The sequence below is a fragment of the Lygodium microphyllum genome, chromosome 29 (assembly GCF_053477565.2).
Source record: "Lygodium microphyllum isolate KBCC chromosome 29, Lygodium_microphyllum_v1.1.10, whole genome shotgun sequence".
Taxonomy (NCBI): Eukaryota; Viridiplantae; Streptophyta; class Polypodiopsida; order Schizaeales; family Lygodiaceae; genus Lygodium; species Lygodium microphyllum.
In genome coordinates, this window is record NC_141163.1 from 11,163,309 (window position 1) to 11,182,452 (window position 19,144).

The window sequence follows — 19,144 nt, forward strand, 5'->3', positions numbered from 1 at the left end:
ATTGTTGCAGGATTGCCTAAATTCAAGGTTGCAGAAATGCATAAGGTATGTGAAGCCTGTCAGTTTGGAAAACAGGCAAGGAAACCATTTCCTAGACATGTTCAAGAGAGTAAGAAGCCATTGGAATTAATCCACTTTGATGTGTGGACTACTAAAGCTGCGTCTCTTGGAGGCTGTCATTATTTTGTCACTTTTATTGATGACTATAGCAGAAAAGTTTGGGTGTATTTTATGAAGAAGAAAAGTGAAGTGTTTGGGCATTTCAAAACTCTTAAAGCTATGGTTGAAAAAGAAACAGGTCTGCAAATAAAATGCCTAAGGTCAGATGGAGGGGGAGAGTACCTCTCAAATGAGTTTGCAAGGTTCTTGCAGGAGCATGGCATAAAGCAGTAATATTCATGTAGTCATACCCCACAACAAAATGGAATTGCAGAAAGGAAAAACATGCATATTGGAGAGGTATCTCGTGCCATGCTCAACGAAAAAGACTTGCCAGATTTTTACTGGGCTGAAGCAGTTGCTACAGCAGTCTACATAATGAAAATGACTCCCACTGCAGCAATACATGGCATGACTCCAGAGGAGAGGTATACTGGTAGGAAACCAGATATTTCTCATTTGAAAATTTTTTGTTGCATTGCCTATGTACATGTGTCAGATGAGTTGAGATCCAAGTTGGATCCAAAAGCTGAGAAGTGCATCTTTATTGGTTACTCTCTGCAGCAGAAAGGGTATAGATGCTATAACCCTTCTACTCGTAAGTTTACAGTGAGGAGAGATGTTGTTTTTGATGAGATGAGTAGCTGGTATAAACCAGTAAATGTGATTGATGATGTAGATGTACAAAATGGTAATGCTGCACAGAATTCACAGCAATAGTCACAAAATATTAGTGGACCTGGAGCGTCCTCTAGCAGTGGTTCACATTCTTCGCCATGGACAGGCAGATTGAGATCAGGAGAATCTTCTCAAAGCAATGCAGTTAGTGGTATGCAGGTATCACAAAAAGGAAAAGAGAAGGTAGATCAGCCCATGTTTGATGTGAATGTAGGTCACTCTTTTGTGGATGGTGAATCCAGTGGCTCAGAACAGAGCATTGATGATGAGTTGGGTATTCCTTCTATTGTTACACCTGGAGTAAGGAAGACCAGGGATGTTTTGAGAGCACCTGGGAGTGAACCTATTTTGCGCAGGTCTACGAGAGCTAGGTATCCTGTGGATAGGCTGAAATATGATGGATTTACAGCCATTCACTATGCATATATGGTCAAAGTGATACAGGAACAAGAACCCACTTCTTTTGAGCAAGCCATGGGAAAAGAAAAATGGGAGAAAGCCATGGATGAAGAAATGGATGCCTTGGAAGAAAATGCTACATGGGAGTTAGTACCTTTGCCTAAAGGTAAGAATGCAATTGGCTGTAAGTGGGTTTATAAGGTGAAGCACAATGCAGATGGTTCTGTGAACAGATACAAGGCAAGATTAGTAGTCAAGGGGTATGCACAAACATATGGCATTGACTATGAAGAAACATTCAGTCCGGTTGCAAGGATGGCAACCGTAAGAGCAGTCATTGCTATGGCTGCATCAAAGGGATGGTCTTTACATCAGATGGATGTAAAGAATGCCCTCTTGCATGGTGATTTGCAAGAAGAGGTCTATATGGAGCAGCCACCAGGTTATGTGCATGCTGTTCATCCTGAGTTTGTTTGCAGGTTGAAGAAAGCCTTGTATGGCTTGAAGCAAGCACCTAGAGCATGGTCTGACAAGATAGGACAGTATCTTGTCACTATTGGCTTTCAGATTTCCAAGGCAGATTTCTCACTTTATGTGAGAAAAACAGAGAAAGGTATTATGCTGCTTGTTATTTATGTTGATGATTTGATTATGACAGGTGACAGTGATGAAGATATCCTTCATGTGAAAATGCTATTAAAGCAAAAGTTTGAGATGAAGGATTTGGGAAAGCTGCGTTATTTCTTGGGCATTGAGGTGATTAGATCACCAAGTGGGATACAGCTCTTGCAGAGGCAGTATGGATTGGACATGCTGTCCAAATATGGGATGACAGGCTGTAAGCCTATTTCAGTTCCTTTGGAGCAGAATGTGAAGCTGAGCGCAGATGCAGGTGAGTTTCTGGAAGACCCTACTATGTACAGACGCATAGTAGGAAGTTTGATTTATATGACTATTACCAGGCCAGATTTGAGCTATGCTGTTGGATTGGTAAGTCAGTTTATGCAGGCTCTAAGGAAACCGCATTTGGATGCGGCTAGACGCATACTCAGGTATGTGAAGTCCACATTGCAGTATGGACTATTTTATGAGACTGGGGTTCAGATACAGTTACATGGATACACTGATGCTGATTGGGCTGGTAGTATTTCTGATAGACGATCTACCAGTGGATATGCGTTCTCTTTTGGGAGTGCTGCAGTCACTTGGAGCAGCAAGAAACAGCCTACACTTGCCTTGTCGAGCACAGAGGCCGAGTACAGGGGTGCAGCAATGGCTGCATGTGAGGTAGCTTGGTTGCATAAGCTACTTTATGATATGCATCAGTCTACAGATGGACCAGTTGTCATTTATTGTGACAACATGAGCAGTATACACTTGGCAACTAACCCAGTCTATCATGCTAGAACAAAGCACATTGAGGTGCATTATCACTATGTGCGGGAGAGGGTTTTACTAGGTCTTATTGATCTAGTTTATGTGAGCACAGAGGATCAGGTAGCTGACATATTCACGAAGGCATTGGGCGCAGAGAAGCTGCGCAAGTTCAGAGACCTGCTTGGTGTGCAGGAATTGGGATTGAGCTCGAGGGGGAGTGTTGAGATATCGAGCTCCACTCGTGATATGCCAGGGTGACCGTTGTGCATTTATGTCACCGACTTGTCAGTTGTAGACGCGGTTGGTACACCGCCCATGAATAATAACTAGATGAAAGCTATCCTTATCTACTCTAGTTCGTGGCTTGGTTAGTATGCCACCTTAGTTAGTTGAGTTTGGTTTGAGACCCATATATAGGGTTCTTCTATTTCTTTGTATGTGAGTTCTTTTGGCTTACACAACTAAGAAGAGGAAAACTGTTTTCAGCCTCCACCGTTGTGTGTATTCCCCCATTGTGCAAGCAAGAAAGCTACAAGTGAGACTCCTTCCTTCTCTCCCACAATCTTGACATTTAGTTGACCGAGCATCATTATGGTGGACTGTGGTCCACAAGAGCGTTGATTGTCCCACTACTTGGGAGACTTTCCAAAAGAATTTTTTGCAGAATTTCCTTCCTCCTCAATTCCATGAAAAAGCCATCAAGGAATGGGATCTTCTACAACAAAGGGATCGTGAACCTATTTCCCGATACACTGAACGTTTCTGGAATGTTCTACTGCAATTATGAATGCTCGAAGATGTACCTGAAGCAACTCATAAACGCAAGTTTATGTCTGGCTTACTTGGACATTTCTATGCGGAAGTCAATATGTTCAAGCCAACAACACTTGAAGATGCAATTTCCTTGGCCCATGACACTGAAGACAAAATTCGCGGACGAGACAAGCGATCACAACAATTCCCAACTAATGGTAACTATGGTTTCAAACAATTCAATTCAAATTTTCGAAGATTCAATCAAAGTCATTTTCTTCCATCTTCATTCCGTAAATCTTGGACATGACCACCTGCCTTGCCATCAAACACAAATCCAAACCCTAAGCCATCCCCACAGTCAAATCCCAACATTCCTAAACTTCCTGCTATTACCAATAATGTATCCAAAACAAAAACCATAGTTTGTTACAAATGCCATCAACCTGGACATCTAGCAGCCAATTGTCAATCCAAAAAGCCATCCGTCCATATCAATTATCTGGGAGCAATCGAAGATGAAGAACGTGAGGAAATGCCGGACTTTACAGAAGACGATGACAACAATGAAATGTTTTGTGCATGGTAAAGAAAAGACTATTTTACATGATGATGGGAGCACACATGACTTTATTTCTGCAAAATTAGTCAAAGAATTGAATTTACAAATTGTTTCTACACATTATTGCATCAAGGCTGCATTCTTAGGTATGAGATATAATGGAACACAAGAGGTGCATAATTTGGAAATTAAAATTGGTGATTATACTGAACGAAGAAATTTCTTAGTTGTACCTTTGCAGTCTAGTGACATTATCTTAGGAATGCCTTAGCGTCATCAATACAATCCTGATATAGATTATTCTACGCATTCAATTAAAATTTATTTTCAAGGAAAACAAATCACATTGCATGGTATGAATGCTTCTAATAATTTTCCACTGCTTACTCATACTCAGGCTAAACGTGCATTACGTAAGAGTAGCAAATCCTATTTAATATGGGTGAATGAACTTCAAGCTAAAGAAAAACAGATGAATCCTAGGCATACACAATTTCTTGCCCAATTTCAAGATTGTTTTGCTGCTGATTTACCACTTGGATTACCACCTTCACGTCCTGAAGATCATAAGATAGATTTAATTCCTGGAACACAACCACCATGTAAAGCACCATATAGACATAACCAAATTGAACAGAAAGAAATTCAAAACCAAATAGAAGAATTGCTTAACAGAGGATTAATTAGACCTAGTAGTTCTCCATTTGGTGCACCTGTCTTATTAGTGAAGAAGAAAAATAATACTTATCGTATGTGCATTGATTATCATGCCCTAAATAAAATTACTGTTAAGAATAGATACCCGATTTCTAGGGTAGATGATCTTATGGATAAGCTACAAGGATCTGCCATATTCAGTAAGATAGATCTTAAATCTGGATATCATCAAGTAAGATTGGACAAATCTAATATATTCAAAACTGCATTTAGAACACAATTTGGACACTATGAATTTTTGGTTATGCCTTTTGGTTTAACTAATGCACCAGCCACATTTAGTCGTATGATGAATTGCATATTTTTGAAACATCAACATTGTGTCATAGTTTTCTTTGATGACATATTAGTTTTCAGTAAAAATGAGAATGAGCATTATGAACATTTGTATTTAGTTTTTAAGTTGTTAAAAGACAATCAATTATATGCTAATCTAGAAAAGAGTGAATTCTTTCAAACAGAAATTGAATATGTAGGACATATTATTTCATCAGAAGGTATTAAAGTTGACCCTAAAAAGATAGAAGCAATTTTAAATTGGCCCATACCTAAAAATGTGCATGAATTATGTTCTTTTCTAGGTCTTGCTAGCTTTTACAGAAAATTTGTGAGGAATTTCTCATTACTTACATTACCTTTGACAAAACTTTTAAATAAGGATATTATGTATAACTGGTCTGACAATCAACAAGTCCTTTGATTTGTTGAAACATGCTTTAACTCATGCTCCTGTATTACAATTATCTGACTTCAATAGACCATTCTTCTTAGTAGTTACTGACGCTAGTGGATCTGGAATAGGAGCAGTCCTTATGCAAGATTCTCATCCCATAGCTTACTCTAGTTGCAAACTTAAACCATCTGAACTTAAATATTCTACCTATGACAAAGAATTGTTAGCGGTAGTACAAGCCTTACGTCAATGGAAACATTATTTAATGGGATCTGAATTTATGATTAAAACTGACAAACAAAGCATTAGACATCTCCTTAGTCAACCACAAATACCTGACTGACACATTAAATGGGCCGCTTTTATTCAAAGTTTTCATCCCCTTATACAATATCAACCTGGAAAAGAGAATGTTGTAGCTAATGCTTTGAGTAGAAGACCGACAAGTCAAAATATTTCTGTAATATCATTTGATTCTCTTATTCCTATGAAAGATACTTATCATCAGGATCCTACTTTTCAAGCTGATTGGAATAAACTAGTTGCAAATAATTGGATTCCTATTGATTCACTGTCTTATACTAATGGAATCATGTTTTATGAAAAAAGATTATGTGTGACTGTTCCATTTCGATCATTTGTTTTGCATGAAATTCATTGTCCTCCATATCAAGTTCATAGAGGAATTATATCTACTTTGCGTACATTGATTGAAGATTTCTATTCGCCACATATGGACACTGATATATCTAACTTTGTATCTGAATGCTTAGTTTGTCAACGAGTTAAAAGACACCATGGTAAACAATATGGTTTACTAATTCCATTATCTATTCCATCACGACCATGGGAATAGATTTCAATGGATTTTATTACTGGTCTACCTAACACTAAAGCTAATCATGATATGATTTGGACTGTTGTAGACAGGTTTAGCAAACAAGCATATTTTATTCCATACAAGAAAACTTTAACTGCATCTCAAGCTGCCCAATTGTTTTTGAAAACTGTTTTTACTAACCATGGTTTACCAAAAGTTATTATTTCTGATCGTGATTCTAGATTTTGTAATAATTTTTGGATTACTTTGTTTGCTAACTTAGGAATAAAGATTGATTTTTCATCTGTATTTCATCCTGAAACAAATGGTCAAACAGAAGCTACTGACAATACTATTTTAGATCTTTTGAACCACATACATGGGATACACATCTACATTTACTTCAGTTTGCATATAATAACACACCACATACAACTACAAAGAAAGCACCATTTGAAGTTATTTATGGATATCGATTGCCTACACCTGTTGTATCATTATCAAACAAAATTCAAACTGCTGATGATATTGCTAACATGCATGCTACTATTTTTGATGAAGTTAAAGATATGATTGCAAAAGCCCAGCAATCATACACAAAACAAGCAAACAAGAAAAGACAAGCTATGAATTTTAAAGTTGATTATTATGTTTGGTTACAAATAGAAAAACGCAGATTACAAAGTGTAGATAAACACCCAGTTGTCAAATTAGCACCAGATTTTATGGACCATTCAAGATCATACACAAAATCAATGACAATGCATTTAAACTAGAATTACCACAACATTGGAAAATCCACAACACCTTCCATATCAGTTTATTACGACCTTTTAGAGGCCAACTACCTGTACACCCTGTCTATGAAAACCCTCCTTTGCTAGATGATGAAACTGAAATCCTTGAGCCTGAAACTATTATAGATTCTGACTTTATGACCACTAGAATTGGCCGTAGATATTCTAGATATTTGGTCAAGTTTAAAAATCATTCTGTTGAAGAGGCCCAATGGATGCACGCTAGAGACCTAAATGCTTTCCCCACACTACTAGCTCCACATTGAGCTAATCGTAATTGAGGACAATTGCTATCCCACCCCCGGGGTATGATGACATGAGGCATATTCCATGGTGGATTCCGTGAGGCTTTGCGGTGGATTCCGTAAAATTTTATTATTACCGGGGCTTATACACAAAGTGGATTCTTTGTGCGAGAAGTCGATGGAGACGCCTATCCTTTTCGGACGTTTTGTTAATTTAATGTGTAAGTGGGTGATTCCATACCGGGTGATTCCGTAAAATACATATTTAAATTAATAAACATTTATGAGTTTAGAGTGCGCACTCGTAATAAATTAAGGTTAGGGTTGATTTCTAACCAATTTATTTTTGTAGCTAAAGACTGCTAGGTATTCACTTTTGTCGGTTTAATTGTATTATTTTTATAACAATTGTGAATGCTTCAGTTGATGTGTAGAGCAAGCAGCGGTGGCATTGGGAAGCATTGGAGGATAGCGTGTATTCAAATTATCATCAATTTTTGATGGGTGTGTATCTTAGGCATGGCGCCTATATTTTGTCGCGCTTATTTATTAAAGCGCTTGATATTTATTTATTATTTTTGTATGCGCATGGATGCACGATTTAAATATTTGTATTGGACACTGTATTTGGATACCGCCTGACTTCTTGGGCGCCCAATAGCTTTAATTCTTTAGTGGCACAAAAGCAAAATCAAAAGTTAAAGCGTGCTATTTTGTAAATTGGACTATTATTTAAGCTTGAAGATAAATAATATATTAAATACATGCTTTGTGGAGCGCTCACACAAGGCATGGGGGGAGATTGCACCCAATCGGTCTCTTGTTCATGTCATCTTTCCATGACGGTCTTGATCTTTCCAGTCATTTCATATCCATGAAACTATGTGAAATCCTAGCGACATAGGAGCTTGGCCTTATGTAGGTAAGCATGGCCTCAAAGATTTCGCGTTGTGAAGCACAAGTCTTCTTTCACTATAATGCTAAGCAACATGCCATCTTGGTTGATATTTGGCTTGCTCTATCTTTCCATAACGGTCTTGGCCTTTCTACTCCATTTCATATCTAGCAAGGCCTTGCCACATGTTAACATTGGCTCAATCTTTAGGAGAACCCCATAAGAAAGCATTGGAAAGACGTTTAGGGAGCTTCGAGGCAAAACACTACCATCCTCTAGCGTGGAATACATCGACAATGCTGTAATACAAAATACAAAATCATTACATTCATTTGAAAAGACCAAAATACTCTACCAAGAACCAACAAATTATAGCAAACCAAGAACAAACACTGCAAAGTGACACAAGTGTATAAACCAACTAGATCAAGTGCAAGGCACGTACACTTGCAAGCAAACTGGACTACATTTGGGTGCAAGACATGGTGTATGATTGCAAGTAAAACAAACTACAAGAAAATATTAGTTTGCAACATTGTTGTATGTTGTTTATTTTAAAGAATATTGCATCTACTATTTCATCAAAAGGGAATGATGCCAAGTGTTTGAAACTCAACCTTAGTGGGAGATGGCCATACCATTCATACCACGTGGTACATGTTCTTATGTGAAAGGATTGATGGTTGTTCATACCATCCTTAACATGGTTCAAAATAATACACAAAATCTTCTTATGTATTCCAACCACTATATGCACCATCTTTGGCACAAGTTGAAGCAAAATATACACATTAGAATTCTCTCTTCACTTGACATCATCTTCTCTCTTTCATTTGGTCATTAATTATACTAGAAGATAAACTAGAGATTTTACACATTAGAGTTCTCTCTTCACGACATTATTTGGTCTTTTTTTTTTGTCACAATAAAACCATAAAATAAACCAAGGGTAGTACACATGAGAGTGCTCTTCACTTGACATGATTTGGTCTTTTTTTAAATCACAACAAAACCATAAAATACACCAAGGGTTGTACACATGAGAATTCTCTCATTACTTTTGACATTATTTCATCTCTTTTCTTTGGTCATAGGGTAAAGGGGCCGATAGTGGTGCACCTAACTTTCCACCCGTTGGAAATGTAGCACAGAGAAAATCCACAAAAACCATTTGAATTGAGGCTTCCATTCGATGATGCGAGCCTACAAATAAAATCTTACCTTGAACACTAAGCTGCAAAAAGAGATCGTAGATGTTGAAGCAAAACCAATGCATCGAAAAAATGCCCACAATATGTTGTAACCAAGGCCCAATAAGAGAGTAGGATGCGTGGAAACATGTTTAAAAAAAGCCCCTTCCTCTCCTCTGATCATTTCTTCCTCCCACTGCTTATTGGTCGGTGGTTGTCCTATTAAGGAGGGGTGAAATGGAAGGGAACCAAGGGCCTCAAGATTATTGACTCCTTTACCCTAGTAAAATGGAAAATTATATACTAGTAGAGATTATTGGCTCCTTTACCCTAGTAAAATGGAAAATTATATACTAGTAGAGATTGTACACTACCCTGGGTTCAAAATTCATCCCTACACTTGATGTTAGCTTCTCCCCGTTTGGGGGTCATAGTAAGGTCTAGAAAATTGAACTAGGGATTGCAACATTAGGAAAATATTCATATTGCAGCTCAACCAATCGGTAATATGTCTATCTCAGCTGAACCTATTCTTTATCATGATTATGATGTGGATCGAGGACGACCCATCTCGCAGGGCAGACGCAGGCGCTCTTTCCAGACTTGAATTAGGGACAATCGATCTTTCGACGGGACGAGATTCTCAGGATGAATCGACTCAGGACAGACTTGTGATGTCTGTGAATGATGTTTTCACAGGAAAAGCCTCAAATCGCCTGTCAGAGCATATGTATGAATTCAAACTATATTATTATTCGAGCCCACAATCTCACAGTTTTCTGGAGAGGATTAACAGGGCATGCCACAGTTCTTTTACTACATCGCCTACAAGTGTTTGTTAGTACAGTGCCCACTGCCCATAAGTTCTTTTTGGGCAGAGGAGATGGCATTTGAACCAGTCTTATCATCTCATATGCTAGCAGGAGAGCTGCTCTTCTCTTTGCAGATCTCTGATAACAGAGACCTTTCCTTTGACATCTCTAATAATAGAGGCCAGGCAGCAACTCAGGTAAAGACAGAAATTGACCAGCTTGCAAATGGGACTTGTGCAGGAGAGGCTGGCTGTTATGAATATTACTCATCAGCCTTTGGCCTTCCCTTGTTGTAAAATTATTATTCTCACTCTCAGTCCCTTGAGAGCATGTGTCCCATGATACTCCAGTCGTGTTCACATCACCAGGTCTTGAAGTGGTAACATTCTGATGAGAGCATTGCATTCTTTCAAAGGTAGGATCATACCCTGCCGGCCAGCCATTACCCAAGGGAGAGGTATTATATCCACTGTGCAGTAGAGATCCATCCAGCCCATCCATTCTCTGAGAGCCACTGAATACATGCGGCCCACTGCCTGTTGGAGAGCCAAAGGCAAACACCGGGTAGCTACCTGCGACACTCAGATCTTCTTCTTCGTTAGAGTTCCACTCCGAAAGATATCTTGGCTGAGAGTCTCTCTCTTCCCAAAATGCATCAGGTATACTTGTGCATGGCTTGGCATCCTCCTCCAAAAGCTTCAACAGCTCAGCTGGGTCAAAGCTGTCCTCTATATTCATGTCAAACCTGAAGCTAGACTGCATTGGTTCGCTCGTGCTTGTCACAAGTATATCCGAACCACATGTTTGCTGATGATCCCTCAATTCTTTGCTACCTGGTTCCTGATTGGTCTCACCATCCTCAAACTGTCGAGAAGCAGGTGCTTCACATTCTTCTTGACCTGGAAAATTACAAACCTCCTCCCCTTCCACAACCATGGGCAGCCTACAGCAGTTGTAGACATCGGCTTGCTCCAGCATGGATGTTTGCTTTGGCTCTGGTGGCCCAGATACATCAATGTCTTCATCCCTACCATTGGTGATACAGGAAGATGAAAGGCCTGAAGAGACAGGCGTGGGAAGATCATATGATGAAATGCCATCGCTGCCACCACCATCATATGGGGATAATGCTGGGATGGACAGGACCTTGCAATCCCCTACTTCAGGCAAATTAAGCCTTGCACCAGGTCCATACATGATTCTTGCTGCCTGGTCATATGCTAGGGCTGCTTCGCGTGCGGAATCAAATGTGCCCAACCACAGCCTCTCTCCTCTGTTAGGCTCTCTTATCTCAGAGACCCACTTGCCCCACGTTCTCTGTCGGACTCCTCTGTAGTTGCAGAGAGCATTCTGAGGGCCTCCTTTGCCCTTCATACAACCTTTCTTGGAACCTTTGGCGGGGGCTTTTCTTATAGCATTAGAGCAAGTGCTGCTGCTCATGTCTCTCTTGTTTTGCTGAGCCCACCATGCTAAGATCTCAGGGACTGTGGAGCAACCATGGGGCCTGGTGGCTTTCGATCTCCGTCTGCGCATAATCGTGCCAAGATTGGGTGGTGGTATGTGGCAACCCAGTGTAAGCTCTTGGATTGTCCTGATTCCTGAATATCAACAAAAGCTTGCGGAACAAGGAACCCAACCGTGGGCAGCAACAGATGTTGGCACACAGCAGCAATGAAAGAAGATGTCCCAAACTGTTGAATGTGTTAACCGACAATTGCACCTGTAAAGACAACAAAGATCAGATGATCAATCGATCACAAGAATTACATCCATCGCTCGCTCTACTACAAAGAAAAGCTGAATTTCTTTTCTTATGATCAGAAGTGCGTTGTAAGACTCATAACAACGACCAATTCTAAGGCTTAACGATAGCAATAATAAGACAGAACGCAATCAAGCAGGATGTAACATTGGCTTCCCAAGAAGGTTTAAAAAAAAAACCCCACTCACATTAATGAATAAAGAAATCTATTTGTGAAACAAAACAAAGGGAACTAAATTTCACAAAGCCAACAGGAACAAAACGCAAGCAATGAAGCAGGAGGTGGTTTTACCATTGCTTTTCAAAGGGTTTTTTAGAAAAAAAAAAGGAAAAAAGAAGCAATCACAGAGCTAGGTTTAAAATTAATTACAGAGCAAAGCAAAGCAAATCACGTATTTTTTTAAAAGAAAGAAAAGCAGAGATGGTGCGCTTTGACGATTGGAAGGAAGCAGGATTTACCTGAAAAGTGTGGAAGACCTGTGATTAAAGCAGGCGATCGAGAAAGCGATGGACGATGAAGGGAGCGGGGGGAGGGGATTGTGTAACGAGACTGAGAGACAAAGCGGGGAGGGGGCGGGGGTTAATAGATGGATAATATTTCTCTGTATGGAACGACTGAGTGATAAGAGCCGATGAGGGCCCGGGACTAATGCGTGTGACAGGAGATAGTATTACGGTATTATCTTATTATTATTATTATCATTTATATACAGAAGGCACAAGAGATGGATTAGGCTAATCTAACGACTCCACGCAAAATCCTGGTAAAAAGATAAGGCCAGTTTGCCACGTGCGTTAAAAAAACGCGAGCGATACCGCCAGCAGGCGGGCCGCGTGTACCCCGCCCCTTTTCTATGTATTTTAATCATATAATAATAATATCCGGAAAGATAAATAAAAATGCCAAAAAGCCATATCAGTTCGAATCCAGCGGATTCCAGCCTCCAAGGGCCTGGTGACTTGGCGCTTGTAAGCGCTCAGGCTCTCGCCCTCTGCACACGCGCACCCACTCCCATCTCGCCAGCTGGCGCCGCTGTGCTGGCCCCCACCGACCTACGCATTTATTTCCATAAGGCTTTTGTTGGAACTACGTGTCCCGACGAGCCTTCTCAGTCTGCTTCTTGGCTCCCAACTTCCAAGTCCCCCCTTGGGACCCCGTCCCCACTTGTTGCTTCTTCGTCACACTCCAACTTTAGAGGATCCTTAAACTACCCCCCAAATATTATTTATTTCGTAACACCAAAGATGTTATAAGAAATACCACTTACTTCTTACCTCTCTGCTTTCCTTTGTCAACCGCGAAAGGATTGCATGTCAAGGCTTACATAGAAACTCGTAGTCAAGTGCTACCCCATTTGTGAAATCGGTTTATCTCAAGTACTTAGGCCAATAATAGTGCCAGAGGAATAGCAACACATCTCATGTGTGAGGAACATGCTTGCAAACAATCGTGCAATAAAAGAACTAGGATGATTTTAAAAGCACACGACAAGTGATCCCAGACGTCGCTTGGCAAAAAAGACAAAAAGAAACCCAATCAAATAGTTTGCTTCAAAGCTACTCATGTAAGTGTCTTCAAAGTGAATACAAACACTTGCAGGACAAGCACCCCTTGAATGGATGAAAAAGAAGGGCTTGATATTCTTTAAGAAAATGTGGTGTTGAGCTCAAACCATAACAATCAAGAAAATGTGATTTACATTGTAGGGGGACTTCTATGTAGGGTCTTCATTAATTTGTGGGAAGTTTGCATCATTACTTCAAAAATTCCTTTGATCAAAAGAAGAACCACAAGACTAACAACATTGCCCAAAGGAGCAAAGGTGGAAACTGTCAAGTGTAACATGGCTTGGATAATGGTTCAAACTTGAAAAAGGAATCCATTAAGCCATGTAACAACAAGCCCTTCTCTTAATGGCAATGTTACAAGTAGAGGTTCAAGTCTCCTTGGTTTAGAAGTTATACAAGTTTAGTTCTATTGACTTGAGGAAATGCAATAAGGTCTAGAGGCGCCATATAGTATTGTGGTCTAAATATGATGGCTTCCAATATGGACATTTAATGCAAATCTTGCATAAATAGTGGTTCTCAAGAGTGAGTGCCTTGATTAGAGTTTTACATTGAACTTATGCTTTTGACATCTAGGAAGTCGTGCTACACAGGTAGCAAATTTCTATTTTAAGGTTCCCTTTGTTATATATACATGGTTATTTAGGGCACTCTCCAAGGAGGCATTCATAGTGGATCCTCTCAACCCCTATATGTTGTCTCCTGAGGTGTTTCCTTCTTGATACCAATCACACAATTCACCCCTCTATTGTAATTGGAGGTTGGTACCTCACCTTTAGAAAACCTTTGTGTGATTATCATCACTATTATTGAGTTTCTTTGCATTGTCCTAAATTGTTCTTGTTATGCTTTACATTATCTTTTACTAACTAAGATACATGGTCTAGGAGTGTTTAATATGTGATGGTTGATAAAGTTCAAGTTCTCATTGATCAACTTTGGATATTATTTGATTAGCCATGGGTTCTTCTGAATCCCAATTGAGTTGTTGATGCTTGTATACACTTCTCCTAGTTGAGCTCCTTCTCCTACTAAACCTTTGTTCCTAAAGGGCAAGATTTTCCTAAAATAATTAGATTGATCCCATTGCATTCACTTATGGCACAACTGACACAAATCCCTCATGTAGTTCTTGGGATTGGTTTGTTATATTAGGGTTTTAGATTGATCTCATGAATTGTGGGCAAAGGATTCCTTTATTATTGTTCTAACACAAGCTAAAGATACACATGAAGAGGAGGTCATCTAAGCACAAAGAGAATATATTGATTGAAGATCATCTTATTAGGGTGGTGATTCTCTCTTTTTAGGTACTCTTTATCATATGCAAATGGTACTATATGGGTTTCATTAGGGAGGCATTTGCAATGAATCCTCTCATACACTTGTAACTTCTATAGGGGTACCCTCTTTGCGCTCCACACATATTGGTTCACATTTGTAGCCTACATAAGGATAATACACATTGATTCACATTTGTAGCCTACATAAGGACAATACACATTCATTTGTAACCTATATAAGAACACCTTATTCAATACAAATTGATTCACTAATCGCCTCTCACTCTTCATTGGCATATCATAGCTAGTTGTGCTCCTTACTTGATGACAACTGTATTCGTGTTGTGCATAAGTGAATGCTTGGTTGCTTCTCAAAATTCACACACACACACACACACACACACACACACACACACACACACACGCACGCACGCACGCACGCACGCACGCACGCACAACCTATCAAAACTATCTTTCCCTTGCACTATGCTCTCTCTCTCTCTCTCTCTCTCTCTCTCTCTCTCTCTCTCTCTCTCTCTCTCTCTCTCTCTCTCTCTCTCTCTCTCTCTCTCTCTCTCTCTCTCTCTCTCTCTCTCTCTCTCTCAACTACAACTATTGATAAGTCATCTAACTATGTGGTGGATTTAGGGTTGTAGGAATGCACACATAAAACTTGGAGAATAAGAAGAAGAAGCTTAAGGTTGGGGAAATAATAGATCCTCATGTGTAGGGTGTTGTGGTAAAAGCCAATGACCAAAGGTTGGGTGAGCACCCCTTGTAAATACATTCATATATAAGCGGAGATGATAGAGAAAAAGGGTAACTCAATACCCACAACAAAATCTTTTGGCTCTCTCTCTCTCTCTCTCTCTCTCTCTCTCTCTCTCTCTCTCTCTCTCTCTCTCTCTCTCTCTCTCTCTTATTTGTGGCTCCTCGTTCTGTCAACTAGTATCAGAGGTTCATCCTTCAAGTGTTCATGGTTGGAGCATGGAGTATGAGAAGTCAAGGCCTACCATGAGATCGATGCTTGTTGCCCAAGTTGGAACCAAGTTGGAAAGTGGTACAAATCAAAAACTTAAGCTCTCTTATTTAAGTATAATAGATGCTCAGATTAAGAAAGACTTTGAGGCTTTACTTTGGGACTGCAATAGCTCAATATTTTAGTGTATCTTCGCCATTGAAGGCTATTATCAAGGTCAATTAGTTGGTTTTTTGGATTGCTCAAGAAGAGGTTTGTGTTCATGTATTGATGTATGCAAGTAGAGGGATGCTTAAGCATAGGGGTAGCTTATTTTTTAAGCAACATGGGTTCAACTTGCTTAAAGAAGCATAGATGTTGTGACAAAAGGCATATGACTTGCTTGAAGCAAATGTTGAGAAATCAAATGATATATGCCCATAGAGGTTGAACATATGCCCATAGAGGTTGGATGTATGTCCAAAAGAGGCTGGCCCATAAGTGGCTTTGTATGGAAGATAAGAGGATCTAGGAAGAGATGCCAATAATCCCATAAGCATAGTAAGGAGAGTGGAGAAGCTGAAAAGCTATAAAAGCATGTACTTGATTCACCTTTCAATGCAATGCTATTGTACTTTGTACTTAGAGTCTGTGTTCTTATCCACTCAAGATTGTGTTTATGAGTCCAAGCTAATCTATCTTGGAACCTAATGCACTTGAGTGAAAGTCTGTGTCTAGTCATCAGTCTTCATGTCTCTTGCTTATGAGTTCAAGTCTCCATAGCTAAACTATGTTCAAGATCCATGTTTCTCAACATGGTATCAAAGCCATGGTGAGCTCAGTTTAGCTCTTCTCCCTACTCCTCCAACTTCTCACAGCTCAGCTCTAGCTCAGGACAAGTGTATGAGCTTATCTCTCACTTCATATACACTTCCTACCTGTTGGTCTACCATAGCTAGCCAGACCCTGTCATCTTTGAGCTCTTGAAACTCTCAAAGTAAGCATCATGTCTTTAGGATCTCTTCTAGGCATATCTCAAGGACCTCAAGACGAAGCCTCCTATCATGAAAATCCCTAACATTGGTCACTTTGATGGTCGACATTGAGGAAATTGTACCTCGTTGTTTGAGGTTGCGCCTGTCATGGTTGTATGCGTCGTCCACAGATCTCATCGAAATTAGCCCTGCCACCTTAGGGATTTTAAAGTCTAGTACATGAGCCTTCTCTCCATCAAATCTTTGATCAGTTGATTACGTGTACATGCTGCTACAAACAAAACAACAGCTGGGTACAGAAACCCTAATACAAGGCAGCCATAGCTTGTGTAGTTCAAGCTCATCTTACACTTTAGTCTCTCACTTCCTTCAACTAATTCAAGTTGCTGCCATTCTGATCTGAGTCCCAGCTCAGTCCACAACACTCCAAATCAATAAGGAGAGGAGATCATTGAGCAACATCTAGCTCAACAAGGAGATTTAACATCAATAATATCTCTTGATACTCAATCAGTGTCTCTTGGCACTTGTGTATTTAGCTCACTCATGAACAAGCTATCCATTGATTTTACCTCAGCTGCTCAAAAGCTCATTCTCAACACTTGTAATGATTTAAAGCCCTATTGATCAAATCCATTTGTAAGTCTCAATTTCTTTGTAAAAGTATAGACACTGCCCGAGTGTTTTCCTTCTAAGATGACTAAATTGGAGCAGATAGCAAAGTTTAATGGTGAAGGCTTCCATGCATGGAAGGAGAAAACCATGCATCATCTCATGAGGAAAGACCTTTGGGATCTCCTTGAGAAAGATTATGTAGTTGATAAGAAAGAAGATGCTAAAGAGGAGGATGCTGCAGAAGACCAGCCTCAAACCTGGGGTCTATCAGATGATGTATTACACCACATTTTTGGCATCAAGGATGCAAAGAAGGCATGGGAAGAACTTGATAGGATCTTTGGTACACAAGCAAAGAACTCAAAGGTAAAATTACTCATGCTATTTTATAAGTTGGATGTAAAAGACAATTCATCTATGACTGTACACATCAATAAGTTTAAGAGCCTTAAAACTCAGCTAGCAACTCTTTAAAAAAACATTGATGAGGATGAGGAAATAGCAGTGCTACTTGCTAGTGTTAATCATGAACCATATGAGAACCTTGTTTCAACACTAAGTAATGTTCCTAGTCGCTCACTCAAAGACATTGAGCACTCACTGCTTGATGGCGAAAGCAAATTTAAAAGCAAGGATGTAAAATAAACTAGCTCAAGGGATAACCTCTTGTACACCAAGGGTACTTATGCAACAAAAGGACATGGTCGAGGATTCATCACCAACAACAAGAAGGACCGAATTACTTGTCATTATTGTGGCAAGACTGGCCATGTAGCCAATGAATGTTTCCACAAGAAGAGAGCACAACATGTGCAAGATGATCACCATCAAGGTCAGTTTATGAATGAAGGAGAAGAAGAAGAAGATGCTTCTGCCACCATCAAAAACTCAGACAGATTATTCTAAAGAAAAATTTATTGTGTCTTCCCTTAGTGGATTCTTATTCCCATAGTGGATGTAAAAACCGTTACCAAGATGTAAACCTAGTCTCTTGGTCCATGTTTACATGCAGGAGGGACAAAAGCCAGCAAGGGTAGAGACTCATCATTTGAAGGGGGGTGTTGAGAAATCAAATGATGTATGCCCATAGAGGCTGGATGTATGCCCAAAAGAGGCTGGTCCATAAGTGGCTTTGTATGGAAGATAAGAGGATCTAGGAAGAGATGTCAAAAATCGCATAAGCATAGTGAGGAAAGTGGAGAAGATGAAAAGATATAAAAGCATATACTTGGTTCACCTTTCAATGCAATGCTATTGTACTTTGTACTTAGAGTTTGTGTTCTTGTCCACTCAAGATTGTGTTTATGAGTCCAAGCTAATCTATCTTGGAACCTAATTCACTTGAGTGAAAGTCTGTGTCTAGTCATCAGTCTTCATGTCTTTGCTTATGAGTTTAAGCCTTAGCTAAACTGTGTTCAAGATCCGTGTTTCTCAACAGCAAAGGGTCTACTTGTGTAGTTATGTAAAAACAATTCGAGCTGTCCGATCACATCTCCTACTGGTAATTTCCAATGCATATGGCAGAAAAAGGTGCTTTTCACACAGCGAGGTCAAAATGGCATCGTTGAAGCAAGAGACCTACTTTTGAACATAGGACAAAGAGGAGAAGAATTTGAGTTTCTACATTGTTTATGGCTTGTTAAGTAGCATTTAGTTCTCCGAATCCAAAACAACTACAAGAGAATGTTCTACCTAGAATAAAATCTATTATGAATAGACCCATGTTTTGCAAGATATCACATCGAGGTCAAAATGGCATCGTTGAAGCAAGAGACCTACTTTTGAACATAGGACAAAGAAGAGAAGAATTTGAATTTCTACATTGTTTATGGCTTGTTACGTAGCCTTTAGTGCTCCAAATAAAAAACAGCTACACAAGAGAATG

General features: G+C 39.6%; 1 protein-coding gene across 2 annotated transcripts; it reads right to left on the reverse strand.

The window, feature by feature from the left end:
• Positions 1-9,619: 9,619 nt before the first annotated feature.
• LOC148010378 (uncharacterized) lies at positions 9,620-12,416 on the reverse strand. 2 transcript variants are annotated; one of them, XM_087671445.1, is made up of 2 exons: positions 12,299-12,416; positions 9,620-11,797 (listed from the first exon to the last, which is right to left on the reverse strand). In XM_087671445.1, the coding sequence occupies exon 2, from the start codon at positions 11,608-11,610 to the stop codon at positions 10,246-10,248; it is 1,365 nt and encodes a 454-aa protein (XP_087527571.1). In that variant the 5' UTR covers positions 11,611-11,797; positions 12,299-12,416; the 3' UTR covers positions 9,620-10,245. The 2 variants fall into 2 exon arrangements, with proteins under 2 accessions (XP_087527571.1, XP_087527572.1); XM_087671446.1 differs by lacking the exon at positions 12,299-12,416 and adding an exon at positions 12,028-12,079.
• Positions 12,417-19,144: the final 6,728 nt, after the last annotated feature.

Bases quoted from the DNA above. Each gene is read 5' to 3' on its own strand.
- LOC148010378 (XM_087671445.1), bottom strand. From the start codon at position 11,610: ATGCGCAGACGGAGATCGAAAGCCACCAGGCCCCATGGTTGCTCCACA.